At 38.6% G+C, this 19,442-nt stretch overlaps 2 protein-coding genes across 2 annotated transcripts in view; one reads left to right on the top strand and one right to left on the bottom strand.

Annotated features, from left to right (window-relative positions):
* Nucleotides 1–15,349, bottom strand: part of LOC137633838 (golgin subfamily A member 6-like protein 26) — a 72,090-nt gene extending 56,741 nt beyond the window's left edge. Inside the window, exons 1-3 of the mRNA XM_068366079.1 lie at nucleotides 15,247–15,349; nucleotides 14,368–14,510; nucleotides 13,774–14,178 (exon numbers count right to left, since the gene is read on the bottom strand). Coding sequence (XP_068222180.1) covers nucleotides 13,774–14,178; nucleotides 14,368–14,510; nucleotides 15,247–15,349 — 651 coding nt within the window. The remainder of the gene's footprint in view (nucleotides 1–13,773; nucleotides 14,179–14,367; nucleotides 14,511–15,246) is intronic.
* Nucleotides 1–19,442, top strand: part of LOC137633837 (carbohydrate sulfotransferase 9-like) — a 246,562-nt gene that overhangs the window by 141,771 nt on the left and 85,349 nt on the right. The gene's annotated exons all lie outside the window — the stretch shown is intronic.

The following is a 19,442-nucleotide window of genomic DNA, read 5'->3' as shown; positions in this document are numbered from 1 at the left end:
GATAAACTTTAGAAAGAGCCGGCCATTTAAACAATATAATATGATCATAAATTAACCTGTTGAACCTTTCAGCTAATTTTAACATGGCTCTCTGTCTCGTACAATGAAATTACCTCTTTAACAAACTTGATAATTCAACTGTCTCTTGTGTAACGTAGAGAAGAGACAAATCGGATCCTTTGTTTGTGATAAATGATTAAAAAAAGAATATACAACTGGCATTGTAAGATAACATGCAGGGATGAAGCCAATTGAAATAGATGAAAATTTCTCCAGATACATACATATATATATATATATATATATATATATATATATATATATATATATATATATATATATATATATATATATATATATATATATATATATATATGCTATACATATAAAGTGTATGTATATACATACATATAGGCAATATATATATATATATATATATATATATATATATATATATATATATATGCTATACATATAAAGTGTATGTATATACATACATATAGGCAATATATATATATATATATATATATATATATATATATATATATGTATATATATATATCTTACTTATAACTGTAATCGAACAGTTTAACATGTTTTTTCAAAAAGGCCCATAAAAGAAACACAGGAAATATAAATAAATCACACTATATATCGGTCAATAAACATCGACCCTCTTCAGGATGTAAAGTAAAAATGAGGAATACAGTGGAGAGTGACAGTTTATATACGAAAGCAAAAGGGTGTGTTCAATTGTTCTATAGTTGTTATAATTGCTGGAAGGATTAGCCAAATTTAATTACATCCAGGTGCGTCTTCTTATTGTTGAGCCGCTCGGAGGAAGTCTTGACCTCTGATGCATATCTGGTGGTCGGTCTCCGTGGATTATCTTCTTCATGATACGATTGAGAAGAATATTGTCTACTGTGTCAGCTTTCCATTGGCCGCCAGATAGGTTCATTGTGTTTGATTGATTTATGATGGCTGATTCCAGGATTTTCCTTCTGTACGGACAGGTACTCTTAAAAAGCAAAGACGACTCACTCCAGTTAATCTGGTGCCCTAAATCCCTAAGGTGAACGAAAATCCCCGAGTTTTCATAGCCATATCTAACAGATCTTTTGTGTTCTGATAATCTTTGAGATAGCGAACGGCCCGTTTCCCCAACGTAGACTTTTTCACAATCCCCACATGGTACTTTATAAACGCCGGATTCTATATCTCTTTTATTTTGATAAACATTAATAATGGCGCTTCCTATGGTCTTGGGATATGGAAAAACAAAGGGGTTCTCAGTTTTCATATTATTTGTTATATTTTCAATACCTTCTATATATGGGAGTTTTATCTTATTTTTAAAATCTCTTTGGTTAGTAACATGATCTTTATAATATATCGTGTTGGCTTTGTTGATTGCCTTTTCTATGACATACGTCGGGTAGAATAGCTGGGCGAGTTGTTTACGAATGATTTCAAATTCTTTACTTAGGTAGGCTGGGGAACAGATTCTCAAACCTCTAAGAAATAGATTGTAAGCTACTCCAATTTTTACAGAAATGTCGTGATAACTAAAGAAATGAATGTAGGAAATAGAGAAAGTTGGTTTTCTATACACAGTGAAATTATACCCCGTCGATTCCCTTATAATTAGTATGTCCAAAAAAGCTAATTTTCCATCTTTTTCCCATTCAGTTTTAAATTTTATGCTAGGGACTAGGGAATTTAGATTATTGAAAAATATATTGAAATCTCCCCAGCTATCATCCCAATATGTGAAAATGTCATCAACATAACGTTGCCAAACCATGTTCGTAGGTTTAATTGTTGTTAAAATTTCTGTTTCAAAGAAACCTCTACATGGAATACTTTGGTCAGTCATTTGAGACACCTCACAATTAAATATGATACAAAATTCATTTTAGTAATGAAATGCAATCCTTCTTTTTTATTCATGTCATTGAAAGCATTTAAATTTCAGTAATTAATAATTAAAATGGCTTATAGCTTTACAGGTTACCTGTTATTTATCTTTCATCATGAGAATCATGACCTATTACTACAGATTTTATGTTATTTAGATATTTTAACGAATACTGAATAAAGATTTGTTCTGAAAGCAGGACTACATTAAAAATACATTGCATTGCTTACCCCAATACTAATGAGTAGTCTTTTGGGCTCGACCTATGTCGTCCTATGGAAGTTCCGCATTGGCAGCTTCTATTTGGGATATTTCCGTGAGTGATATACCAGAGAAATTTACCTTCAAGATATTAAAGGAGTTCCAACCTACTGAGCAAATATCCCGAGAGATATTATGTATAAATCAGGAATGGCTTTATAACAAGCCATGGTTTTCCTTCCCCGAATAGAGTAAACCTTGTATCGAAGGAAAAGCGTGGCTAGGATACGTGGGCAAGAGAGCCGTTTCAACTCCCAATATCAATGTGCTACAACTAACACATTTCCTTTTAAACCCTTCCCCTTTTGCAGAACCATCTCTCTTGGTTGCTTGGAGAGTTTCTGCTAGTTTTTTCTTAGCTTGTTGAGTTATTTACGATCATGGATGCTTCAGCTTCTTCCTCATTGACTAAGGTGAGTACTCCCTTTTTCGTGTGTTGGAGAATTTCATGTCTCAACCCAGTATTTTTATTGAATTGTCTGCTTTCATTGTCCCAAGGCTGGCATGCATTCAACGCCATTACACCATGTTCCAAATCACTGTCATTTTACTGTAGGAATATGTTTTTTTTTTTAATTCTAAAGTGTGGTATGTTTATGGTATCCCCCAATCCTTCCTTGGTGTTTCTTGTTCGTTTTTTTATCAGCATTGACTTAGGATAGCCTACCTTAGCCGGTGGCCATGCCTAGTAAAATTTTCACTATGCACCATACCCTTCTTTCACTAAACTTTACTGGTCAGGTGAAGCTGTCTATCCTCCAATGCTGTCAATTCATAACGGCGGGGAGCTGCAGTCTTGAAGGTCCTTCTGGGAGTTGGATAGTATTTTCAGTTGCCCTGCAGTGACGGTTTTCCCTTTCCACTTATCCTGTAGGTTTGGTGAGGCGGCACAGGTCTTAGAATCATGTTCCCTGTGTCTACTTATGTTTACCCATTGCAATGCCTTAGCCCTAGTTCTTATGCTGATTAGTAGACCTTCTTAACCATTATTAGGCTTCTCTATTAGTCTTTGGTAGGCTATGGTTGGTTTTGAGGACTTGTCCTCTGTGCCCTATCACGGCAGCCCCTTTGGAATACTATTGTTGTTCTAATATTGCTGTTAGGCCTTCCTGTTATGCTGCCTCACCATTTCTGAGTCTCCCACCACCACCCATTCCCTCCCCTTCCCTTGTGTCTGTTAGTGTAATATTTGTAGGATATCTTTCAAGGCCTAGGTAGGTCAGAGTTTTTCCTCACTTGGCTAACAATCTCTCTGCCACCTTAGAGACTATCCTTGGGTGTTTCGCTGTCCCTTCCCTTCCTCGTTAGGCCATAACCTGACTGTACTGCAACTATGTTCCTCTTGTCTAGTCATCTCACCCTTGCTTTTTAGCTTTCCCTCACCTGCTAGGTAGGTTATGCTTGCCTACACAGTTCTCCCTATGGCCTAGCCCTATCTAGGTGTAGAGTAGGCGCCCCTTGGTGTTCTCCTCTGCTACCTTGGCAGTGATTATTCTATGTCTGCAGCCTCTCTTCCTGTGCTATATTCCTCTTGCTATGGATTCTTTACTCTTGTAAGGTTAGCCTATCTAGAAAGAGGTGCCGCCTCCTATCTCTGCTTCCTGTCTCGTCAGCTTGAGTTCTTCTAGCATTGGCTGTGTGTTATTTATGAGTCACCCTCTCTGCCGCTCAGCTGCAGTCTTAGACTAGTCATCTGCTCTTTCCTATCCCACATATGAGGAACATAGTCCTCTAGGGTTGGTGGATTAGATCCTGCCTGGTTTTCAGGACATCATTTGAATTTCTAATTCTTAGCATCCTGGCTGTCTTGTATGGCTCTCATTATCTTATGGGCTCTACCCCCACATTTTATAAGTTAATGATAATGATCAGGGCTTTGCAGGTTCACTTTATTAACTGCCTTTCATTCTTGTACTTCCCCTGAGTGTGGACCCTTCCCTGTGGGATTATTCACTCTCCCCCTGTTGACTTTACGATGTGTTTGCCACCTTGTGTCGACATGCCTGGGGTAGTGACAGGTCAGCCTTTTACTGGCTACTAGAAATAGTTGTAGCCTCTCAGGTGCTGCTGCCTAGGAGGCAGCTGTTTCAAATCTTGGCAGTAGGATGAGTGAACTTCCCTTCATAGGCTGTTCTGAAAGACCTGATCCGTAGGTTTTGGTGTTCCTTTGATGTGATTTTTTCCTCCATATTCCTACCACACTGTCATTATGTTTTGCTTCATAAATCGCTACAGATTTCTGAGGTATTTATCGTGTGTTCTGATTATATTTTAGATTTAGCCATTCTTTGTTGGTAGGTTTAATCATGTTAGGACTTATTTTCTTGAACTAATTTTAAGAAGATATGATTTCTAATGATATGTATTCATTTCAATGTCTTATCTTTACTGGTTGCTGATGACATGGAAGGTTTAACGATCCACTGTACCAGGTGGGTCAAGTTATTCTGTGGCCACAAGACCTGCCGGAAACACGCTGAATACCATGTTTCGGAAATGTTCTGTTGCAATCTGGGACCCTACCAACAGCCAGGTGTGCACGGATCTCCTTCAAACTGGCTTCTACTCCAATGACGTCTCCTTGGATGTTCGAGATCGACGTCGGAGGACGCTCCGACACTGGGCAAGAGACTTCCAGAAAAGCTCTTAATAGGCCATGGGCCAGCAGGTGAAATCATCCCCCCCCCCTAGGGATTTTTGCAGACAATGTTATTTTTATTCCTTAGAGTCTATAGATTCATATTCTGATTGTTTGCATCCTGGATGCTGGTGATTTTGGCTGATAAAGCCAAAATTCGAGAAATATTCAGGGAAAAAAATGTAATATAAAATAATGTTAGTTTTATATATGACGCAGAGAAATAAACCAATACTTATAAAAGTGGTATGGAATTAGGGGTTTAAAAGTATGCAGAATCGAATGAAATAGTTTGTTTTATCGAAATAATAAAGAATTCTGGCTTAATTTACGTTCAAAATTCAATTTTGAGCTACCAAGAAAATGTATATCACTATAGTTTGCTATAATTTATTTCAGTGAAAAGATGGATTGACAGCATCAAAATATTCATAAAGAGCAGGTCTTTTAGATGTAATTTCATATAAAATATGTCATATTCAGAAATATATTAAAGCATATGATAGCGTGAGAAAAAATATCTTTGCCGCTTAGAATGCGGTATAATGCTCGGATACAACCCGTCCTCTCTTGTGAACCAAAGGCTAGTTGCCGACCCCGCCCAGCTCCAAGATATTTTTTTAGACATTACTTTTTCATCTTCTTGGAGGCAATAGATTCAGAGTACGCTTATCTGCAGACTGGCTTTTGGAGATTTTGGTTGCTACAAACCAAAATTTAAAAAAAATAGTGGCCAAAGAATAGGGAAATATTAACCTAATTGATATATGCATATTCTTCTTTAAGGTATATTGGGTTCATTGGGTTAGTTTATTACTAATACAGTTCTTATATATTATAAAATTTACGATAAGTATTTATATATCTAACATATAGATCGTTATACATTGGTCTCTTAAAAATGAAGTCACTTTGGTGCAGTTTAATCTCCTAAAGCCCTCTTAATGAGAGAATGCCTTGATGAAGTCATTAAGCTTCAGCACGGCATTTAATTCCCGTGCTGAAACTTGGTGACGGGCAAGAGGGCTCTCGAACTTGGGGAAATTGCTCCCCCAGTTCGAATCTAAATTTCTCTCTTTTACCTTTTTCTTTTTCTCAATACTACTTCAACCTTATCCTAATTTCACAAACTTTCTTTAGTCTTGCTTTCCAAACTCTATGAGAAAAATTTCCCTCATTATATGTGTGTATATATTATGTACATATATATTTTTTTTTTTTTTTTTTCTTTTCTCCTATGGCTTGGATGTTTTCACATCCATTGTAGCCCCGGCGGGGATGTTCATACATCCTTTATTGCTGCCTGCTTTGATGAGTGGGAGGAGGTATCGCGGTTGGGAGGTGTTTGCATTCAAAGCTATATATGAGAGTATTGGATGATTTCAGCCATCCCGAAGATGGTTTGGACCTTTTTGGCGGAACTATTCTCAAGTGTTGGGTCTTCGGAATCCAGGGGGATCCAATGCTTGGGGTAGGACTCTCGGCTTTTGGCCGGAAGCCCGTCATTATAGATATGGGGAGGATGATTCCATAATTTCTTGGTCTCAGTCCTAACAGGCGGGTTCAGCTTACACCTGTGCCTCTATATCTGTTTTGATGCTATCCTTCGGGTAGGGTATGGAGTGGACCATCTGGGAAGTATACTCTCATTGTGCCGATAGTAGAGAGTGCAAATTTCCTTTCCGACACGTGATGGCCTAACATTCTCGAGCAGGTACATCAAACTAACTCTTTTCCCTCTCTTTACTATTATGGATTCTTTAAGGAACGAACCCCCATCCCCTGGATACGCTGACTCTCCCCCGGCACTGTTGACGACCTCTGCTAATGTGATAAGGGATAGCTCTGTTGATGACCTCGGAACGGGAAAGGACCATTCTACTGATATTTCTAAATCGAGTAATTTGGGTAACACGAGGAAACTTCGAATCCTCCATGTTACACAAATTTCAATAGAAACAAATTATGATGATCTATGTAAAGCATTTGAATGCTATGGATGCATAAAAGAAATAAGGATGAAACTTGAAGCTGAAACTTGGGATTCATGGATATCTTATAGTAGTTATGACGAAGCATTTAGTGCAATAAGTAATTTGAATAATATTAAAATTAATAACTTGAATGTCGCGGCTGCTCTCTGCGATAAGGTACCAAAAGATTTAGATGTGTACAGGCCTGCCGATTGGTTGGAAAAAGGCACAGATTCAGTCATGCCCTCCCTGAGAAATCCAAAACCACCGATGTGGCTTATAGCTGAATCAAAGGGGGTTACAGGGAATTATTTTAAAATATGCAAATTGATTCAGAAAAAAGTAGGAACTATTGCACCAGGCGATATATCTCGTTTCGGAAAAAATAGTTTCCTTATCCATGCCAAATCCAGTACACAGTCGGTAATATTGTCCAATATGAAAATAAATAATGATGACATTAAGTTAGATGTCAAACCCCACCTAAATTTTAGCTACGGAAGGGGCGTAGTTTTTAACAGAGACCTATATGATTTTACAGAGGAGGAGATACTGGCCATGTGTCCATTAAATGTTTGGAAAGTTCATAAAGTCCCAGGTACATCAATGATAATCCTTACGTTCCAGGATGCTGATGTACCTTTTCATATTATTATCGAGAACGAAAGGATTAAAGTAAGACCCTTCAAGCAGAAGCCATTGCAATGCTTTAATTGTTTTAAATTTGGGCACCCGTCCAAAGTTTGCAAAAATGAGAAGATGTGTGGTATTTGCTCCAAATCTTACCATGGAGAGTGTGCACTTGGAGCCAGGTGTTTAAATTGCAGCTCGAATCACAAATCAACAGATAAGATTTGCGAGCTATATAAGTTGGAGGAAGCTGCCCTCAACAAATCAAACTTAGAACACATAAGTGTGACCCATGCCAAAAGATTATTAAATAAATCAAATACATATGCTAAGGCATTAAAATCAAACCAACCTAGCACTGCCAATAGCTCCAAAAAAAGTATACTATCTGACAAAATGTCAAATAACGAGGTAACCTTATCACCTCCTGAGGCTTTACCACGGTGTATTAACACTAGGTCATTGCCCATTGCTGTACAGCCTTCAGCCGCCATTACAAAAAGTAATACAAACCTCTCTCAGGCCATGTCCTTGCCTGATCTGATGGAGGTTCCACTTAAGACTAACTTACCTGATGCACCTGTTGTGGGAAAGGTGCAAAAACCTCGAATCCCACCATCTATTAATCGCAAAAGAGAGAGACCTCCATCTCTCTCTCCACCCTCCATTAGAAACGTTAAGGTTATGACATCAAATAAATTTGATGTTTTGTCTGTTGATGTTTCTAATGAACCAGAAGATGGACTGAATAAATCAGAAATTCAAGTTGAGGTCCACCATCCACCTCAACAAATAGATAAAAAGAATACAAAGAAAATCACCAACGTTAAACCCAACATAACAAGACCACCTCTGAAGAAACCTACTGGTAATAATGTTACATTAAAAACTGCTAATGGGAAGACCTCATCCAAGATGTCTTCCAGAAATAATCCATAGTTTTCTCCTCCATTTTGCAATGGAACTGTCAGGGTTTGAGGGCGAAATATGAAGAACTTAAGCTCCTAATTCATGAGCATTCCCCCATAATTGTATGTCTACAGGAAAGTATGCTTGATTCTAACACTCCTAGTCCTCGAGAGTATGTTAGCTATAGAACACCATATAATCAACAAGCAGGGAGCCATGGCGGAAGTCTCATGTACATTCGTCGAGATGTTCCCCAAATACCCATGTCTATACGTACAACCCTGCAGGCAGTTGTTGTACAAATTGATATAGGGAGAAAATATACAATATGCTCTCTGTACTTACCTCCAAATGATAATATTTTATATGATGATTTAGCAGAGGTCATTCAACAACTCCCTCAACCTTTTCTCTTACTTGGAGATATGAATGGTAGACATCCTTTATGGGGTGATGTTTTGGCCAACACAAGGGGCAATATTATCTCATCAATTGTGGAGAATGAGGATGTGGGACTCCTTAATACAGGAGAGCCCACACACTTCCATGTTCAGACAGGTACTTTGTCATGCATTGACCTTTCAATTGCAAGCTCTAACTGCCTTCTTGATTTTGATTGGAGGACATTAGATGATTGGCATACTAGTGATCATGCACCAATCATTATAAACACCAACAAGGGTCCGCCTTTGCAAAGATCGCCACGTTGGAATCTAGACAAGGCAGACTGGGTTAAATTTTGTGAGCTAAGTGAAATCGAAGGGAGAGCAGAACAGTTTGAAAGTGTTGATGATGCCATAGACCTACTGAATGGAACTCTTCATACAGCAGGAGTCAATTCAATTCCCAAAACAACAGGGTTATTCAAACGACGACCAGTCCCGTGGTGGTCTTCAGAACTAACTGCACTCCACAGAGCCACAAGAAGATCTCTAACACGATTGCGTAGACGCAGAACTGATGAGAATTTAATAATGTACAAGAAATGTAGAGCACAGTTCCGTCGTGCCATGAAAGAAGCAAGGCGCCAGTCATGGATGTCTTTTGTTTCCTCTATTAACAGTAGAACACCACCATCTTCTGTGTGGAGGAAAGTAAAAAAGATAGCTGGCAAATTCACCCCCAACCCACCACCAGTGTTGAAGGTGAATGGCCAGTATGTAACTGAAGCAAATGAAGTTAGCAATGCCCTGGCTAATCATTTTTCAAATGTATCCAGCAAGTGTGAAGGAGCCCCTGGTCACCAGTATAGGAGCACTGAAGAAAAGAAAATTTTAAATTTTGCAACAAGAAGGGAAGAGTCGTCTAATTCTCCTTTCACTGAAAGAGAATTTGATTCCGCACTTGCTCATTGCAACAATACAGCCCCTGGACCCGATGGAATTCCATATGCAATGATTAAACATGTACATTTTAATACAAAGCTATTTATTTTAAGCATTATTAATAGAATATGGCATGATCATAGCTACCCAAGTGTTTGGGAACTAGCCATTATTTTAGCCTTTTTAAAACCCGGTAAAGACAAGTTTTTAGCAGCAAACTATCGTCCTATTGCATTGACATCTTGTTTATGTAAAATCATGGAGAAGATGGTCAATGCAAGGCTGATATGGTACCTTGAAAAGAAAGGTATTTTATCACCGATTCAATGTGGATTCCGAAAAATGCACTCAACGACTGATGTGTTGATACGACTTGAGTCTTCTATTTGTGAAGCCTTTGCTTCCAAACAGCACCATGTTACAGTATTTTTTGACCTTGAAAAGGCATATGATACCACATGGAGATATGGTATTCTTAAAACCATTCATGAATTGGGATTGAGAGGAGAGCTGCCACTATTTATTCAGGCATTTCTTTCACGTAGAGTTTTTCAAGTGAGAGTGGGGGAAACTCTATCAGAGAGTAAGTGCCAGGAAGAAGGAGTTCCTCAGGGTAGTGTGCTGAGTGTAACCCTTTTTGCACTAGCAATTAATGGGATATCCTCAGCCATTCCCCAGGATGTTCTCTCAACATTATTTGTGGATGATCTCTCAATATCATTTGCTGGCACTAGAATGGCAATGGTTGAGAGAAAAATCCAACTCTCTATTGATAAAATTATCCAGTGGGCTGACATGAATGGATTTAAGTTCTCGACAAGTAAAACTACCATTGTCCATTTTTGTCGTATCCGGGGAGTACATCCAGACCCGGATATATACATTAAAGGTCAACGGATACCATGTGTATCGGAAACCAAATTTTTAGGTTTGATATTTGACTGTAGACTTACATGGGTTTCTCACCTAAAAGCGCTAAAAGCTAAATGTGTTGAAGCTCTGAATATCTTAAAAGTATTGTCCCATACATCATGGGGGGCAGACCGCAATACTATTTTAAAATTATACAAGGCCTTGATTTTTTCCAAAATTAGTTATGGTTGTGAGGTATATTCTTCAGCCACCCCAAGCCGGTTAAAAACATTAGACTCGATACATCATGCAGGTATTAGATTATCTACTGGAGCTTTTAAAACCTCGCCTATCCCAAGTCTCCTTGTTGATGCTGGAGAGTTACCACTAGACCTTTACCGAATGTCTTCCATTCTTCGGTATTGGTTTAGATTGCAAAGACTCCCTAGCTCTCTAGCCTTTCAGACTGCAAGCCTTGTAAGACACGCATCATACTTTGAGTTGCACCCAAAATCTCCTCAACCTTATGGCTTTCGGGTGAACCGATTTTTAAGTAGTCTGGATATAATTAGAAATAAGGTACTTCCATTCAAGGTATCATCAACACCTCCATGGAAATTACCTGACATATCATTTTGTAAATACTTTATTGGAGTTAAGAAGAATATGACTGACTTAGAATCCAGGTCTCTTTTTATGGAACATGTCGAAGAACATAGAGGATCGACTTTTATATATACTGATGGCTCCAAATCTGATGCTGGCGTTGGATTTGGAGTACATAGTAATGATTTTAATTGTAGAGGTGCACTTCCTCTAACAGCTTCCATATTTACTGCCGAACTGTATGGCATATTAACCGCTATTGAGAAAATAGCTTTGGAAAAGGAGGGTAATTTTACAGTTTTTAGTGATGCAAGGAGTGTTCTTCAAGCTTTAGAAGTTTTTAATTCTAGTAACCCTCTAGTTTTAAAGATTTTAGAATGGCTTTTTATTATTGGACGGAAAGGTATAACTGTTCGATTTTGTTGGGTTCCAGCACATGTAGGTGTGTCTGGGAATGAGAAGGCAGATTTACTGGCGAAGAATGCGGCATCCGAGTTGTTACCAAGGAGGTATCCCATTCCATGTAACGATCTCCTACCTTACATCAAGAAATTGGTTTGTGATAAATGGCAACAGCACTGGGACAGTCAAGACGGCAATAAAATGAGGGAAGTAACAAATATCATATCACCTTGGAGGTATAACATGATTCCCCGAAAATGGGAGACGACTCTTTGTCGTCTCCGTATTGGTCACACACGGTTGACACACGAGTTTCTGCTGAAGGGCCAACACCAACCGTATTGCGAGGACTGCTTAGTACCTTTAACAGTGAGGCATTTGTTGACCGAATGCCCTAATTTTACTAACTTAAGAAATAGATATCTGTTTGAGGCTCAAGGTGAGGATGGCAGGTTTATCCTTGCCAAGATTCTTGGACATGATGTGTCTTACTATGCGAGCGGAATTTTTAGATTTATTTCAGAAGCAGGTCTTCTGAAAACTATTTAACTATTTTAATGACTTCTTAATTTTTATGGTTTTAATCGAATTCTCTTTTAATTTTCATATACAGTAAATGGTATCGGCGTCAATGACCTTAGATGTCAGGATGCCAGAAAACTTTCAATCAATCAATCAATCAATCTCCTAAAGCCGACATAATAGATTAAGTCAGAGGATTTTGGCCCAAAATAATTAAGGACATTAAGATAAACTACAAGAAAAAATTATGATTTTTCTATTACAAAAGATATTTTGTGGTACAAACACAAAAGAAAAAAAATAAAGTACTCCTTTTGTTGATATTGGTGCTTAAAAAAAGGAACATTTGGTAATAAGAGAATAACTATGATTGAAATGCATACACAAACAACCATAATTAATAAGACATTTGATTAAAGAAAAAAAAAATTCTTTTAGAACTTAAATGCATACTCTAGTCTGAAAAGACTGATGAATTAATGGCACAAGAAAAGTAATATTATAATTTGTGAATAGATGTAATGTGCAGCATTCTCACATAACAGACAAACATAGATGAAGAAATCGTGATTTATTTTCTTTATAAATGAAAGTTTTTGGTACAGGTACAATGAATTAAAGTAATCATTTTGGTAATATAATATTAAGCCTTAAGAACAAAAACACAGAATATTTGGCAGCAAAAAAAAAATAGATTATGAAAGAAATAGAAAAATAACTATATCTGATAAGAAATTCCATTAAAAAAAAATTGGCTTTTAGAGCTTAAATGTACACTCTCACCTGAAACTGAGTAATGAGTTCATTGCACAGGGAAATAAATATTTTGTTTTTTGCTTTGCATTAATGTACAGCACCTCATATAACAGGAAAACATAAGAACAAGGTTATTACATAACCTTAAAAAAATTCAATATGTTTCTGACTATGGCATTCATAAAAATAATTCTTCATAAAGCAAATGTATAAAGTGAAGTGCAACTGCTAAGGAAAAATTTCTTGAAATAGCAATCTAATATACCTTTGGCACATTGGACTAGATAAAGTACCCTTTATAAGAATAGAACTAATCGATATAGCTAAATAGATATGTACAGAATATTTTCCTATATTACCGAGTAATTTGTAATCATAATAGATAACGAGAATGGATTCATGATAAATATTGCATCTTTAATCATCATACTCATACATTAAGTCTGTGATATTGTTAATTTCTTCTGGCTCATCTTCATAAGATTCCTCAAACTCCTCCTCCTCTACGTGCTCATCTAGAATATCAATCAATTCTTGTGGCATCGGTGATCCACTACACCATACAAATTCTAAGTTTCCTTCACTGAGACACCACCCATGTCCGTCTGGCGAAGGTATATCTGGCTCAGCTTGATCTGCTCTGTTCCATATGAGTGCTTGATAGTTTGCCCTCTTTATATGTTCTCTGAGTGACATACGGCATGGAGGCAGGAAACTCATATCTATCCCATCACAATCTGAAATTATGGCTGATTTGGGGACGTATCTTTGAAGAAAAAGATTGTAACGTACTTTGTCAATAGACGACTGAGTTGATGACTGATTGTAGAGAAGACAAGTAAATTTTTCTAGCTGGATATACGTATTTTCATCCACAGCAGAACTAGATCCAAGATTTTTGAAAGTGGAAATAAATTCTGGGTTCTTTTGTAGTAATTTCCATGGTAATAATTTACCCTTCCGAACAAATGCACTCACACTATCACAACCAGAATAAGCATGAAGGGAAGGCAAGACTTCACATAACTCCTTACCAGTTTTATCTACAACTTTATGTACATCTATGAGGCGTCTTTTGTCTCCTACTCCTGTATCGAACAAAATGGTTTGTTTTAAGACTTGAGCAAATTTCAGCAACAAGATGAAAACATCTGTATCTGGTGATCTTATAACAATGGTGAAATCTTCAGATACTTGAGAAGCCATATGATGAAGATGTAAAATAATTCTACTATCAGCTTCCTTTTGGGATGACTGCAGGGCTTCAACCTCATATGTTTCTGTTTGCAGTCCATCAGTACTTGTGATAGCGGCGCAGTTACGACCATTCACAAAATAAATAACTCTGTTTTTAAGCTTATTTGCATATTTATCTTGTTTCCACTCTCCCAGTAAGAACTGGATCAATTGCTCTTTGTTCTTTGTATCGGTTAAGAAACTCTTCCAATTTCTGGGAATTTTTGTTAAGCTACCTTTAAGCAAGAATGTAGCTGATGCTCCTCTTCGCTTCCTTTCTGGATTTTTAATAGAATGAGTCAGGTATGTGTCTGTGACAAAATCAACCCGACTGACTTTAGGGAGTTGATCAAATACTTTTTCAGCTAGTTCACCAAATGATGTTGGTAATGCTACTTGCGCTTGTAATATTGCATTCCCATCAATGATGCAGTTCATGCAATCTATTTCTGGTCTTCTTGCAAGGGTTTGTTCTGTTTCTAGATAACAAAGATTTTTGTCATAAACATTCCATAGAAAAAATCAAGAAAACATGTTTACATATCATATCATATTTGCTGTACCTCGTATATACTATGTGCTTATCACCTTTTTCCGTGTGATTGTCAATTTCAATATTACCAAAAGCTTGAGAAATACTGATGATAATGCTTTACAACTATCAAAAATGAGTCCCTCGTCCCAGAAAACCTATAAAAACATATATTACAAAGACATAAACAGAAAAAAGTCATTGCTAATATTTTTTCCATATGCGGATAAAGTCAAATTCAAAATGGCCGCCATTACGGCCAAAATCACCAACAGCTAAAGTGCAAACAAGCAGATTCTGATTCTATGGTCTCTAAAGAATAGAGAAAACTGGGTCTACAAAAATCCCTAGAGGGGGGGAGGGGGGTCCTATGGTGGGCCCACGGTCTATAACAAGGTGCCCTTTATTTTCCACTCTGGAACTGAAGGTCCTCCTCTTTCCCAAGGCTGAGGTGATCTTTGTATTTGGTCACCATTTACTGACGTCTCAACTCCCGCTGGTACCAGTAGATCATGCGGATGATGAAGTCTGAGACGCTCTGAAAGTCATGAGCCTGGACGGCGACAACATGTCTACTTATTCCTCTGTGTCTTCAGAGAGGGAAAGGATCCTGCTAACCACGGAAGCCTCAGAATAGTCATTGGACGTGCATCAGGTGAGTGCAGGTCCCAGCGCCTCCTTACTTTCTATCCAAGCCCCAGCTTCCACCTCCACCCCAGTTCCAATGTTAGACAAACCTTCGCTTCCATGTAACTTGGAACTAATGGTGTCCATGAAAGCTTTCATGGAGAACTTAACCACCAAATAAGAATGTTCTCAAGCAGACCTAATGGCAAGGATAGAAGCTTCACAACAGGCACCTACTTCTAAAGCTTCCCCAGCTTTGAGCCTACCAGAAATGCACAGTTAAGAACCCTTAGCGGCCTGCCGAGTATATGGCCTTAACCGAAGGGTTCCTTCATATGAGGGATTTTTGGTTCCAAGCCAGTTTTGGAATTGGAATTCTTTCCATCGATTGATAGCTATCCTTACCACTAAGTAAGGCTTAACTCGGAAGCGTCCAATATGGATGATACAATCCCTAAGGAAACAATCACTCTGGATCATGGTAAGGCCCAAACCCGTTTTGTTAGGGAGTTCAGGACCGAAGAATTCACCAATTCCCAACTTTCTGTCTTTGGCAGGAAAGAGGCCACTTGTGGTGCCCCAAGAATACTGTCTTCCCTTTTCCCTCTAAAGGTTTAGAGGCCGTGATTAAAGCAGTAATGGAGAATCGGCCATTCCCAATGCTAGAGGAATATAAACCTGTATCTCCAGCCCTTCCTTACGATTCTAACAACTGGGAGGACGTCCAACATACTTCCTATTTTGGAAAACTAGATAAAGACATTGGGGGCAAACAGTTTAATGAGAAACTGCCTAGGATTCCCAAATCCGAATTGAAGGGAGAACTGGAAGCTAAAGAGAGACTTTGTTCCTCTCTATCCTTCCATTCTTATCTAGAGATGCTTATTGGAAAATATTCCAAATCTGATCTCTTCCATGTCTGTGTAAAGACTCGCCTAATCATGTTTTATAGGGATCTCCATGCTTTCTTCCTAGCCAGAAGAGCATGTAGAGAACACGTCCTAGCCGCTGCTACGATCAGATATGAACCTAGTAAACTGATCAACTCCAATATCTGGCGGAAGGATCTCTTCCCTGAGAAACTGATTAAAGAAGTCATGGACAAAGCGGCTCAGGAAAATAGGAGCCGTATTGACAAGTGGGGTATTTTCTCTAAACAAAAACTTACCCCTAATAAAGGAACTCAACCCAAGGGCAAGAAGCCCAGAAGTCACTTCAAAGGAAGGAAATCTTTTTCTGCAGCGACAACCTCAGTTGCCACCATCCCTCAAAATGCGTACATGTTTCCCCAGCAGTACGTTTCACAGTCTCTCAACCCTCAACCCAGTATATGAGAGAGCTACCACCATGTTCTGCCCTGCCAAAGCTCATAAGAGGGGGGTCTGGTAAGATGGGAAGGCATTCAAACTAGAGGCAGAGGAAGTAGAGACAAGACGACAAACATAGTCTCAAAAGGGCTTGGCTGAGAATGGAGACGGGAACTACCACAGTTCAAGAGGTTCTTTCAACCAGCAACCCCCTTTTTGGAGGATTTTATTCAGGACCTACTTCGGAAGAGTGTTTTCCATTGCACAAAATCCATGAAATTTGAAAGGCGACTATTCTGCAGGCACAAGAAAGATTTTGACACTTCAAATTATTCTGGACTTGCGTTCACTAAACAAATTCATTCTAAACGACGAGTTGCAGATGCTAACCATCTTGCAAATACGCACCCTACTAACCCAAGGGGACTGCAATGTCTCCATAAATCTTACAGACGTGTATTGGCATCTTCCAATAAGTAGGAGCTTCTTCCCTTCCTTGCTTTCAGACTGGCAAGAAAGGCCTACGTAATTCAAACCTTTGCCCTTTGGGCTCAGTAAAGTTCCAAGGATTTTCACGAAACTATTCGAGGCCATCTTCCAACAACTTCGGGACAGAGGCCGTCAGGTGATAGTGTACCTAGATGACTAGTTAGTTTGGGCTGCAACGAAGTCAGAAGATCTTCAAACAGCCCAAGAGGCTATGAACTTCCTACAATCTCTGAACTTCCAAATCAACCCTGGGAAGTCCAAGCTCTCTCTAGCATGGAGATACCAGTAGCTAGGACTTTACTTGAATCCAAAGTCACACACCCTCTCTCTCCCACAATTGTAAAGCCGGTCAGGTGCCTACTTCATTCAAAAATACTTGTCAAAGGGCAACAAGAAACGGTTTTGGGGTCGTTACAGTTCGCTGCCATGACAGACCCATTCCTGAAAGCAAGATTCAATGATGCCAACAGAATATGGAGAAGAAAGGCATCCAATGCTCGGAGACATCTTTGCCACAGAACCCTGGTCTTACTGCGGGAGCGGCTCAAGTCGTGGTCCACTGCCAAGAGTATATCGAACTCCATCCCTCTACAGTACCACCCTCCTTCCGTGACTATTCACACGGATGCCCCGGAACAGGGTCAGGGGGACACTCCTCTTCCAAGAGAGTGCAGAGTCAGTGATTGATCGCATTTCAGAAGTTTCACATCAATGTTCTGGAGAATATGGCAGTGTTTCTAACTCTGAAGTGACTATGGCCAAAAACGAAATCACACATCATATTGGTCATCGACAACAACACAATAGTACATTGTGTCAACAGGCAGGCTCCAGATCTCCCCAGATCAACCATGTAATCCTAGCCATTCTCTCTTTAGCAAAAAGGAAGAAATTGCATCTTTCAGCAGTTCACCTAGAAGGGGTTTGCAAAGGTACAGCTGACGCCCTCTTGAAATCAAAGCTCAGGAAACAGAATGATCTCTGGACGCAAATTCATTCAGTTGCATTCCAGAGCAAGTACTAGAACTACAAATATATACCTTTGCCACAAGCTTCAACAAGAAGCTTCCCAAGTATGTAGCACCGATCTTAGATCGGAAAACAACAGGAATGGATGTGATGTATCTGAGAGTACTGAAAAGACTGCCGCCTATCAGGAGAACAGCAGCTGTAGTGGCTCCCAAGAGACCCAAGAGCAATTGGTAACCTCTTATTCTGGAACACAAAGCCCTTTCTCAGGTTGTTCTACAGACGACTGTCTTTGCTTCCTCTTGGAAAACAAAATCCCTTCAGCTAATGATTTTCTCGCCCTTGTGACTCAAAGAAAATTCAGAAATTTCTTTCTTCATTTCACTACACGATGAAGGTCTACTCTCTACAAATATTGCCTCATGTAATTTGGCACTACCCAGACCGATAGGATATGCCTTTGATATCGAACAATAGTGAGCCGTTCAATAAGATCCCGAATGATTGTGCTAAAATGAAATCTGATGCTACTCCCAAGGCTACTTCACGATCTTTGTATAAAGTCCTGCACCTTCCTCTTCGATAGTTAACGCCTCTGCCTCTCTGAGGGATCTTACTCAAAAGTCTATCCTTTTGCTTGCTATGGCTTCTGATGCCAGAGGTAGTGAGATTGTGGCCCTTTCAATGGATGTTAGCCACATTGAATTCTCAAATTCAAGGAAGGTAAACCTTTATCCAGATGCTGCATTTATGGAGAAAAACAAACTTCCCACAAAATGCTGGGGTCCCTGGAAGATTGTTCCACCAGAGGAGGATCCTTCTCTGTGTCCCATAGAGTACCATAAAGTCTACCTATCCAAGAACTGGGCCTTTAAAAGCAGTTATCTTTTTAAAGGGGAGACGACAGGATCTAATCTTTCTCTGACATAGCTAAAGTCCAAATTCACCTACTTCTTCAGAAGGGCTGACCCGGGAAGTATTCCAGCGGGTCATGACCCTAGGAAAGTTGCCTCTTCCTTAAATTTTTTAGAATTTATGTCCTTTGCACACTTACACGCTGACAAAGGATGACAATATTCAAGAATGTTCTTCAAACATTACCCACATCAGTTGGAAGATATTAAGTACTTTGGTGTGGTCGCAGATAGTATGATTAAACCCGAATCTTAAGTGTTGTACATAGACCCTTTTGGACTGTATAATTGAGACATCTTAGTCTACATTGTGCAAGGGAACTATGATCTTTTATTCCATATGCAAGTTTAATATTATTTTGGCTCGAAAGGTGATATTTTCCTTTTATGTCACGAGTATTACGGTTTAACCATTCTGTTCAATAATTTGGCGTCTGAAAACTCCGGTTTTCTATATGTATGTATTTGTATATATATATATATATATATATATATATATATATATATATATATATATATATATATATATATATATATATATGTGTGTATATATATATATATGTATATATATAT

This window comes from Palaemon carinicauda, chromosome 43 (assembly GCF_036898095.1).
Source record: "Palaemon carinicauda isolate YSFRI2023 chromosome 43, ASM3689809v2, whole genome shotgun sequence".
Lineage (NCBI taxonomy): Eukaryota > Metazoa > Arthropoda > Malacostraca > Decapoda > Palaemonidae > Palaemon > Palaemon carinicauda.
The sequence above is the reverse complement of the archived record's forward strand: the minus strand, read 5'-3'. Positions and strand labels throughout refer to the sequence as shown.